At 33.1% G+C, this 12,005-nt stretch overlaps 1 protein-coding gene across 1 annotated transcript in view; it reads left to right on the top strand.

Annotated features, from left to right (window-relative positions):
• The first annotated feature begins 268 nt into the window (after nucleotides 1–268).
• Nucleotides 269–12,005, top strand: part of LOC129217392 (mRNA-decapping enzyme 1A-like) — a 28,201-nt gene continuing 16,464 nt past the window's right edge. Inside the window, exons 1-3 of the mRNA XM_054851689.1 lie at nucleotides 269–502; nucleotides 4,046–4,086; nucleotides 7,753–7,880. Coding sequence (XP_054707664.1) covers nucleotides 374–502; nucleotides 4,046–4,086; nucleotides 7,753–7,880 — 298 coding nt within the window. The 5' untranslated portion in view covers nucleotides 269–373. The remainder of the gene's footprint in view (nucleotides 503–4,045; nucleotides 4,087–7,752; nucleotides 7,881–12,005) is intronic.

The following is a 12,005-nucleotide window of genomic DNA, read 5'->3' as shown; positions in this document are numbered from 1 at the left end:
ATTGGCGATATCATAAGGAATAATAACCCAAATCTGCATAGTCACCTGTTTAATTGTAATTTGTTTTGTTATCGAATTTCGTTGAAATCTCAATATGTTAATATTTTTTTTAGTTTTACTTTCCGTGTAGTAAACTTTTTATCATTTAGAATTCAATCACTTTTTCAAATCTCGCACTGAAGTACATTTTGGCGATTAAAAACAAGCCCCCAAACGAGAATATTCGTGCTCTGTAAGGCCGTATAGAATATTTGCCTTTGGTGCAGGTTTTTAGTTTTCAGTGTCAGTATAGACTGATTGTTATTATATGGTGAATTTGTTGGCAAATGAGTTAATTATAATTCATCTATTCATCTGACTGTACTGCTTCAAGATGGTAGATAACGAAGCTACCCGAATGAATCTTGCTGCTTTGCGCAAAGTTGATTCTTCCATATCATCTATTGTTGATAATGCTAATCAAGTTGCTTTATATAAATATATATCCGAAGGTAGTAAGTGGGTAAGTTTTCATAGAATATTATTATTATGTAATAAGTACTTCACACTATAAACTGGTTCGTACAAAGCATATTGTTAATGTACGGTACTTACGTGGCTTAGTACAATCAAGAAGGCTTGAACATGGTTTATGTAATCTGTGGCGTTCAATTATGTTAGTTTTTTATGAATTGCTGACATTTCAGCAAGAAATACGATTTTTTTTTTTTTTTTTTGCGATCTCAAAACTTTTTCTTTATTTTGGCCTATTTATGTCACCTAATCATATGAAAATATCGTGCGTGTGTTTTACGTTCAAGTGTGTGACATAGTTTAAATTTTTTTGAGGAGTCAGTTCTTAATACCCACTATTTTTCACTGCTTTAAATTTAAGGGAAGATTTATCTCTCCACTCTAGTTATGATCAAAATCCCCCCCCCCCTCCTTGTCTTTCCACATCTAGTTTACAAGTAGGTCTCATATCCACTATAGTTGGGACAAACCTAACCTGGCAGCATTGTGGAGGCTTAGCAGATTGTAATACTGCATTGTTATGCTGCCGGATTAGGTTTGCCCCAACTATAGTTCTGTATGTAATATACAAACTGAAAATTTGCCTACTTCAGATATTTTTGTCCAAAACCAATCCATTTTTACTTTTTTCTATATCTAATATATAGAAGAAAGTATTGGATTTGTGCAAATTTTCGAATTTTGAATTTTGACGGATTCGAACGTTTTGAGGTGTGCTGAGTTCATTTCGACTATTTTTGGAAAATGTCTGTCTGTCTGTGTGTGTGTATGTATGTGTGTGTGTGTGTGTATGTATGTGTGTCACGTCTGTGTGTGACTAGTTTTTTGTGGCCGCTCTACAGCAAAAACTGCCGCATGAAATCGAACGAAATTTGGTACACATATGTGCCCGTATGTGAACTTGTGCCCATTGGTTTTTGGCGCGAATTCCTCCAAGGGGAGTGGAGCAATGGGACGTTTTTTGAGTTACGCGTGCTTGCTATTCCTCAGGAAGTAACTGGCGGAATCAAACAAAATTTGGTCCATATGTTGCCATTAACAGGAACAGGTGCTGATTCAATTGTGGTGTCAATAACTCAAACGGGGGTTGAGCTATAGAACGTTTCTTTGTCGTCAATTGTGACTGCTGTATCTCAAGAAATAATGAACGGAATGAAAGAAAAATTTATCGGCAAGTAGCCCTTAGTGGGTATAAGAGCTGATTTTATTTTGGTGTCAACAGCTAAAAAGGGGGGGGTAGCGCAATCGCATGTTCTTTTTTTCCATTGTGAGTACCCTATCTCAAGAAGTAATGCTACGTTCTGGTTGAAATTTGGAATATATGTGAATCCATACGTAAACAGGCTTTGGTTCAAATTTTGACTCCAATCGCTCCAAGAGGTGTTGATTTTTTTTTTGCGAATAAAAATAGCTTTATTAATGCAACAATAAGAAAGATAAATCGTAATAGATTGTCGTCTGCGTAATTCTCGTGCTTTTAATTGTATGGAAATGATCGGAAATATTATCTCAATGATTTAAAATTTTTAACTGTTGCCATCTTATGTTTGTTAATAAATAAAATACTTGTAATTAATTCAAGCAAGGCTTTTAAAATAACTTTCAATTTTCGCTCTTTGCTTTGCTTTTGCAATCATTCAGACATTGGGATGGTAGTCAAGTTTTTGCATGTGTCATTTTGTTTTTGTTGGGAATATTGCTTCCTCGTCAAGCATGGGGAGGGATCAGAAAAAAAAAAAAAGAAAAATATAGAAGAAAGTTTCGTGATGGCCACAACATACTAGTTATTGGTTTGGGATCAGAAATTTCCACATTAGGTGGCATAAGGATGCCGATAACAAAAGTAAGTGTGTTATTGATTAAAAATAAAATTTTGGTAAAAAATTGTTTGAGAAAAAGCAATGCTACTTTCTGGTCCCTCTAATAAAACATTTGAGGCACATTTACACTTCTTATGTGTTCCCAATGCAGTGCCTAAATGTGCCTGGTTGCTAGATGTTTATAATTTTGTTAAACTTAGCTGAGTAAAATTTAAATGTTTTACAACTTTTATTAGTAAGTCATTACATTCAATAAATACAGTAATTTATTTGCATATAAATAATTTCTTTACAGTGCAAATGTGTATTAGTTAGCATTCAAACAAATCCAGTATGCCATAAAATGGGCTATCTTATTGACTGGAGAGCAAACTTAAGGACTGGATAATTTTTAGTTTGTGGGATTTCCTATGGGACCACTGTTTTGGTTCTGTCTGAAATCACGTCTGTTCAGTGGGCCTGTATTGTGCTGCTACTTTATAGCAGTTGTCAGAACCCTCTAGTCTACTTCACTCATTCTGACAGCCAAGTTATTCTCGTCATTTGGTTTTCAAAATTCTTGTTTTGGGTGAAACTTTTGCTTGTGCCTCAAGAAGTAAGAAGTATGCACACCAAATTGCATTCAGGTCTCTATACACATTAATAAATATCTCCTCAAGTGATTAATATAGAAGTAACCATGTTAAGTTCTATTTTTTATCACCTCTAAGTACTTTTAAATTCTCAACTTTTTACATGATATGGGATAACTTTGGGACTGAGAAATTTTTCAAGTTTAAGAGCTGCAAGCTCACAGCAATCTTTTGACTTTGGACAAAGACTAAACTTTAAACTTTTGAACAGTATAGTTACACTATCTGCTTGTTCATTAACATTTCAAATCACAGTTTAAAATAATATCGAGAGTCATAAAAACAATGCATTTAAGTATTCTGCCATGTGCAGGTAAAGGGCAGCTAATTGCAAATTTTTCATTTTTTTGCATTTTTGTCATCTATTGTAGGTCATCATTATTGTACAAGCCCGCTTATTTGGTTTCCGCTGAAAAAAAGACACAAAAAAGACGTCTGATTCCAAGATGCCCCAATGGTTAGCATTGAATCCGACACACATTTTTTCAAATATCTTGAAAACTCATTTCTGCAGATATTGCCGTTTACCTGCATACGGCAGTATTGTTCTTATGACCTGTTAAACGCAATGTTAAAGGACTGATTCGAACTCTTTTCTCTTGTTGTTTCTAATGTAGACAATGCACCTATCTAAATAATATTGTGGTAACATGGGTGCAAAATCATGTTTCATACTGTTTTTAATGGGGATGAATCACTGTCCCAATGTTACCTTAATCAATGGGGTCTAAGATTGGAAAAATTATTTTTAAATAAAATACCATAGCAACTAGAGTTATTCCTTTGCAATAATCTTGTTGGAAGAACACTCAACTGACTTAGTGGTTTTTTAAGCTTTTTTATTTTAAAAATAAAAATAGGAACAGAAGTTTAGGAAAATTTATGTGTCTATATGTGTTCTTGTCCAAATGTGCCTTCCTCTCCACTACTGTTACATTCGTGATAGTTGAAACATTACATTGAATTCATTATACCTGTATTTTAAAGATTGTTTTTTACCATTATTTTTTTACATATATTATCTATATTTTTAACATCTTGCTTGATTAAACATAATGAAATATTTTCTTTTTTTCTCAGGAAAAGACTGATATTGAGGGTACACTCTTTGTGTATATGAGGTAAATATATTTTGCATTTTCATGTTTTGTTATAAAATAAACAGGAGTGTCCAGAATCTAAATTTTTAGTTAACTGAAAGTTCTTCACTTACGGAATGAAACTTCAAATTTTATCAAATAGAAAAATATGAGCATGTACACATACAGCTACATCTAATGAGAAGATAAATTATAGGCATGAGGAAAAAAAAAAGTAACTCTGCACTAGCATCTTCCAATTTGCGAATTGTCAGATGCCAAATAAGGAATAATTCGGAAAATTGCAATGGCCCTGCCAGGGCCCCCCTGGTTACCCAAATGGGAGTTACAAATGGGAGTATGAATACTTCATTATCAAACCTCTGACATGAATACATTTTGATAAAACCCTTATGAGAAGGGTTCAAGCTAACAAACCTTAAATAATCATGAACTTATAAACTTCATTGTCTGGAGCTTGTACTGGATTTTTCGCAGACTCCTTTGTTCCAATACTTCAAACAAATATTCTCTGATACACGAAGAGATTTTTATGCCAAAAATAATACTGTTGGTGAAGTTGTCCTTGAGAGTCGTAGATCTGGACAAAATTCTGGATTCAGGTCAATTTGTGGTAGATATGGGCCCAGTTAAAACATAAGGGGCCCTAGTTTGGCTGCAACAGGAGTTCAAAACTGCTAGTTTGGCTCCAGAAGTGCAATGGTGTTATTTTTAGAATTTACCTGTTTTACCAATGGTGTTACTTTTAGAATTTACCATTCCCTTGCATTACCATTTGGATGCATATGCAATATATAATCAACAGGAGTGCCCCCCCCCCCCAAGAGCTCTGATGCTCTTTCCCCTCCCCTCAAGTACCCCCTCTCCCACACAGGGAGAGCTCCCTTCAAAAAGAAAAAAAATCCCCTGAAAACAACCCCACCTAAAAATTTCAGGTGCAGTCTACCATGATCTTTAAGGAGCACCCCGGGATCAAGTCCCGCTCCCCTATGTCGTACTGACAAAAGAGGCCAAATGTGTCTTCAAATAAAGAGCAAATTCGAATAAAAACGCCTGCATTTCTGGAGGCAACATAGGAACTTTGCAGTTAAACTAAGGCCACCCCTTTTGCAGTCCCTATGCAGTCAAACTGCTTTAGCTGGGCTCATACTTGTTGAATTGACATAAATCTAGTTGTTTTTTTTTTTTTTTCTAGATTCATGATTCTCAAAATTATGCAATTTGCTAGTCAGGCAATATCTAACATGACTTTTAAGGTAACATCTACAGTTTTAAGATTAGTGTCATGATGACAAAGACATTTGATCTCAGTTTCTACAAGTTGGAGGGCATAAATATTGAATTCTTCTTCTTAGAAACATTTTATGCAATTTTAGTAGATTTCAGATTTTTATGCAGAAGCGTTCCAACATTGCATTTATGCTACTCCAACCTGTTTTGCAATACATAATATGGTTATTTCTCAAATTTTTAAAACAATTTTGTAGCTATTCACTTTTTAGTGGTGGTTTTAAAAAACATTTATGATTTTCCCATTTTCTCAATTATGGAACAATATGAAAACTGACCCCTTGCATGAGAACACTCAAAATATTAGTTGGCATAATCAACAACTGTAAAATAGGTGAAATTTTTGAGCACGTAACTTGGAAATGTATTTTTGTTCCATGAAATACTTTTTTTAGCAATATTTTTATTCTGAAATAGGAGAAATTTTAAGTTTTTAGTAAATCTATAAAACTTGAGTTCCTTTTTTTGACTTAAGTGACGGTGCCAAATTCTGGTTTAAATACCAACCATTTGTATTGAAATTTAAAATACTGATATCCCTAGCTTCTTACTGTATCCCAAATGAACGTAAAGAACTTTATTTAAGTCAAACATTGTATCTCTTTAATGTATATGACCAGGGGTCTGGCCAGAGCAAATTTGGGTCCCTTAGCGGACCTTTCACAAAAATCCGATCAACCAAAATGGACCCTTCAGAAAATTCTGATAGACAAAAACGAATCTTTCACAAATTGTTTATTGAAAAAGCAAATCTCAAATTAAAATAATGCAGCATATTTCCTGTATAAAAACGATAACGTTTGGAACCTTTTTTAAAGTTAAATTACAGGAATCAACTTATACAAGATCAGCTAATTTTGCAAAAGAAAAAAAAACGGCACTCTTGTGATGCTCCTGCAAGCCATAAATAATTACTACGGCCAAATAATATAATGCCTGTTGTTGGTTTCTTTGAAATAAATGAACAGCTGAAAGTCGGTTTGATTTATAATTTTGCTTGTTTGTTTTATGCAGCGGTGTTGTTGTAAACTTCTTTGGAAAAGCATCAACATTCTCTGAATAGGCGTAGTAAGCGCTTTTCTCCCCACTCATGATTTAATAATCAATATTATACAGCGAAAAGAAGTTGGAATTGCAAAGGATAGTAGGGGGGTGTGATCGCTTCAGATAGAGTTATCAAATTCAAACTTATCGCCACTTAGCGTCTGGCGGTGCGATGTTAAACTTATTTTGGAAGAAAGTTATATGGGTTTGGTTTTTCAATGCTAAAAAGGATAATTAAATCTTCTTTACCGTTTTTTTTTCTATAGATGCATACATTTTGAAAAATGCAATCTTTTTACATCCGGTATGAGAATCATATTTTATTCTTTTTCCAAGCTAACTTCGCTCTATTAGGATGCAAATAAATGAAAAGTATCTTAATTTTTGTAACAAAGATTATTTAAAGTTTTTAAAGCGGGATTCCATTTTCTTTTATGAATCAATAATTAAAATGCTGAATCGATGGTTTATTTTTATTTATTTGTTTATTTTTTGCTTCAACTGTGTCCAGATATTAATGATATGTTTATCATAGGACTCTAAAATGCAATTCTAAAATAATTTTATCAAAAATATTTATTTTACAAGCCGTTTTTATACTTTTGATGTTTTCACTTTGAGAATTGCAATCTCATTGCATCTGCTATGGGAATCTTGATTTTTCAAATTTTTGATGTTTAGTGCGCTTAGTTAAGAGGTAAACAACTAAAATATATTTTTTGTTTTTGTAAAAATCACGGAGTTTATAAGTTGTAAATGAAACTCTGTGCTCTTAAACAGTACCTTGGGTTGAAAGGTTAAATGCTGATCCCCTGCCTGAATTTTTTTTCTTACAGTTATTTTAAATACTATACAAATAACATTTCTAGTATAATTTAACATGATGTAGAATGGTAGATAAATATTGATACTTGAGGGGTGCCCATCTCCCAGTGAGCGATGTCCCCCCCCCCCCCCCCCCCCGCCCTTCCCCAAAGGCTGGAAAAAAAAAACTCAAGAATGATATTCTCAACAGAAAAAAGAGGGACTCAACTTTAAGCATCAATGATGCAGTTTCCTTCATCTCAAAAGTCTAAACTTTCGTTTTTAGTTTAATTTTTTTTTTTTTTGCAAAAATTTTTTTTTTTCACAAAATAAAGTGATTTTTCACAAAATTATTTGATTTTTCACAAAAAACGGACCCTGTGAAAAATCCTGGACAGAAAACTTTATCAAATGAGAACCTGAGTACGGGGAATGGCCCATATTCTGACTTCAAAATTTTTATTTCTGATGTTACTATAATTTATTTTATTTTTCATACACAATAGGGGAGTCTTGTAGTTATTTTAATTTTTATTTATTTTTCAACAGGTCTCAAAAACCCCAACATGGTTTTATGGTTATGAATAGGTTGAGTACAACCAATTTAGTTGAACCCATTACTGAGAGATTAGATTTTCAAGATCAAACTCCATTTCTTTTGTATCGAAATGGAAAAGGTTAGTATATGCACTGCATTTCTTACTATATTTCCAAATGGGAAGTATTTTGTTTAAATTTTATAATGATGCTTCGTTGTTAATTGACAATTGTTGAATATTTTACTCATCTACCAAATATTTTTTTTACCCTTGCACTCTACAATGTAATCTGGTTGTTGTCAGCAATTTTTAAAAGATCCTTTTGTTATTGAAGCTAATTGCTATTTTCAAAACATGTTTATACTTTATGGAGGATTTAATTTTTGCATGAAAATAATTTCAGTTTTGTAGAGTGAGTTAAAGTAGAAAGTTATACAATTTTTATAAAACTAGTATTTACAGAAGCTAGAAAAGGCAGTTACATCTTTAAAACATTTGTTTTACTTTGTACTATGCCATTAGTTTTGGAGGCGATAGTGCTCTAGATTATAACTGGGATACTGTATTTTTACTTTTTGCCCGAAAATTAATTTTTGTAATGTGTCATGAAAGATCTTTAAAAGTAGGCTTGCTAGGCGTCCTGGTTTGCACAGGACAGTCCCGGTTTTCAGACAAAATCCCAGTGTCCTGGCCAGTTTACTTCACATCTTGGTAAAAGATAAATTTGATTAAAGATGACCAAAAAAGTCTAAAAATAACTAATTGGGAAGGGTTGACTTGCAAAATTAATGTCAGATTAGCTTGTGACAATTTTTACTACAAGATTAAAACAAAAACTTTCTAAATCAAGTTCTTGCCCGTGAAATGTACATGTAAATATTGTTCAATTTTTTATTCTTCATTTAAAGTGTTTGTTCTTGCGAAAATAACTTGTAAATATTGACTTACCAGAAACAAAACTTTTATATTTATCTGCTTGTGTTACTGCTTATTACCCTTGTTATAGGTTCATAATTAGTAACCATTCACTCATAGCATTGAGAATGAATTACCCCGTAAAATACTCCTAATAATCCATGGTGCAGCTCAAAAAATATCACTAGAAATCAAGTTCTATGACAATGGAAGTGCAAAACATAAAAATTAATTTTTCTGCTAAATAAAGCTCTATTATTACGAGGAAAAAATATCTTGATTCAATATTTGTACATTTATGCAAAAATTGAAATTGTTTTTAAAAAACTATTTCATCTTTATTAGTGAAGCGGCATCCATCTTTATCTGTAAAGCGTACGGAATGACGTCATATGTACAAGAGCTCTGAACTAATGATGAACAGGGAACAATTAAATATTGTATTACTTTGCCAGTAGCGTTTGCTAAATTTTTGGTGTGAGAGAGTATCCAATTTCTTTTATAAAATATTTTTTAAAATGAGGGAGAATAGATAAGACAACTAACTTTTTGTTTTAATACAAATGTTTCACATTAGTTAATTTAGTTACTTAAGTTCTAGACAGTTGAAATGCAGAAAAAAAAAGAATCTGTCTATTCAAAATATTACAAAATAATTAGTTCTTCCTTTAATTTAAATAGGATTCTTTTTTTCATTTATTTTTCTTAATATTCACTATTATAGTATGTTCCAATCTAAGTTGGCACTGAAGGGAAAGGTACTTGATGTGCTACTCCGCGATATAAGGTCGAGTCGGGGTTGAACTGTCCCTGTGGCCCCATTTGTCCGAGTCATTTTGGGCATCTAAAACTGGTAAACTGCAAACGTGGTAGGCACGGGGGGCTTCGGAGTGCAATGCAATGAAATGAGAAGTAGTTCTAGTAAATTTGGAGGTTTAAACCAGGGTTGGCTGGATTGGACCCAATAGGGTTGGACCCAATGGTTTTTTTTTGAAAAAACCCATTAAAAAAAACCCATTATTTAGCCCACTTTTGGTTTTTTTTTTTAAATTTTCTGAGAAGTTTTTTAAAAAAATAATTAATTTAAATACTTTTACAATTTAAATTTCTTTTTTATTTCTTCTTCACCATAGACAATGAATATAAAAAATGAATGGAACTGATGTGATATACCCCACCCTTGGCGACTTTTTCCTGTTGGCGCCAAGAAAGCGTTGCCAAGAAAACGATGTATGACGACATACGTCATACATCGTTCTTAGCGATGCTTTTTTAGCGCCAACAGGAAAAAATCAGATAAGAAAACATGATCAAAGCACTTCAGAACACAATATATATAAAAACAACATAAAAGCACAACAAAAAACATCACGAATATATGCTTCACAAATGTACAGGGCCGGGGTTTTTTGTAAACATATTAAAATACAATGAAATAAATTATTGTATTAATTACAAGTCGAAATTAATGCATTAATTTTTTTTTTCATCATTTCTCCGGGATACGAGCCCTCGGTCTCATAGTACTTTCGTAATGAGACCTCGGCTCGCCGGCCCTGCCTCGGTCTCATTACGAAAGTACTATGAGACCTCGGGCTCGCCAGGACCTCGCTTCGCTCGGTCCGTTATCCCTCCGACTGTTAATATACATTACAGTCGGGGTATGATCACAGTTATGTATACTACAAGAACCCCTCAAGGATTTGTAAAAACAAAGAATTTTGGAAGTGAGAGGTTTTTTTTGAATTCTAAAATAAAGAACTTACCTTTTTATATGGTATAAATATTCACACTCAGTCTAAAACAATACATCATATGACAATGGCACGTTACAGATACACACCACGTAGGAGTTAACTTTTAATTAATTGAAGAAAACTGGCATTTTCTAATGTTTTTACTTCAAAACACAACTACTGAATTTAAACTAACACAAAATAAGCATTCCTGTTAGGTATATTGCACGAAACAACACCACCACGTCGTAAAATCCCCCTAAGAGCGGAACATATGTGCACCTACCTCCACGGACACACATGTGCGAAAAGAATTAGTTCACATCTGTACTTCCCAGGTATATTCTGCAGGGTTACATAGGGCTACCAGAAAAAGTTTTATCGCCAACGTTGGCGATTTTCGAAATGAGCTAAAAATTCTATCCTCGCCAAGGGGGGAGGGGGGTATATCACATCTGTACCAAATGAATTTTGAACTTTAATAGTATTTCTTAACTCTTAAGGGCATTAAAAAATACTTCAAAGATTTTAAATAAATATATTTAACTTTTTTCCTTCAACTGGTCAAAAATGAACTCAAATTATCTTGATTAAGTCCTGTCACGTCAGATTTTCTCAATATTTGCAGATTGTACAAAGGATACTACTTTAGCTAAAAGGCTCTCATGTGAATTATTTTCTGGCAAACCAACACGTCACAAAACTCGAATAAACAAGGTATATTTTTTAGAAATTAACAGGTTTTACAAATGGTGGGACAGAAAACAGAATAGGATGTACAGTATTTTCATTATCTTACGAAAAAGTTTAATATTTCTTACTCTGTACACAGAAATAGAAAAACATGTAACATAAAATTCAACGAAACGTCTTGATTAAGCTGGAATTCAGTAAAAAGGGATTTAAACTAATTGAGGTTCTACAGTAGTTTTGCATAACAAAATAAAATACAATAAAGTAAAATACAAAAAAAAAAATGTAGAAATTAAAAACGAACAAACGAACAATAGATTTTATCACTCAAGAAGTAACTTTGCCTTAACTGTTGGTAATCATTGGAAACTAAAAAAATCTGAAACTTCACCATTCTTGAATTTTGTCGTCTTTTATACTTTTCTTCAGAAAACGCTGAATTTTCCAGCTTTTATTTGTCAAGACAATTTTTGTGCTTTGTCCATATACTTATGCTACAATATATTACGAGTACCCCACCTTTCCCCTAAAAAAAAGACAAAAAAAACCCACATTTCTTTTATAAAAAACCCAGCTTTAGTTGGGTTTTTTGGGTTTTATTTTAAAAAACCCAAAAAACCCTGGTCCATGGGCTTTTTAAAAAAAACCCGGGTTTTTGCCAACCCTGGTTTAAACGGGTGTAAATTCATAAATGATGTGAAAAAAATAGAGAGTGTATGTGGTTAAGACATATAGTTGAAGTTGTTGTGTGTTAAATATACTTAATTTGTAAGAATTTGATTACGAAAGGAAAATCAAAGCGCCGTAACTTGACTTCTGTCTTGGCGAAGACTTGAGTTTTGAAGGTTAACCTTGGCGGGCTTCCTGTGGACCGGCAAACCCCCCAGAACTCATTTCCCTCCACTTTGCATCGCCCAAA

Source organism: Uloborus diversus, chromosome 2, assembly GCF_026930045.1.
Source record: "Uloborus diversus isolate 005 chromosome 2, Udiv.v.3.1, whole genome shotgun sequence".
Classification (NCBI taxonomy): Eukaryota; Metazoa; Arthropoda; class Arachnida; order Araneae; family Uloboridae; genus Uloborus; species Uloborus diversus.
Note: the sequence above shows the minus strand (reverse complement) of the source record. Positions and strands in the feature narration are given on the sequence as shown.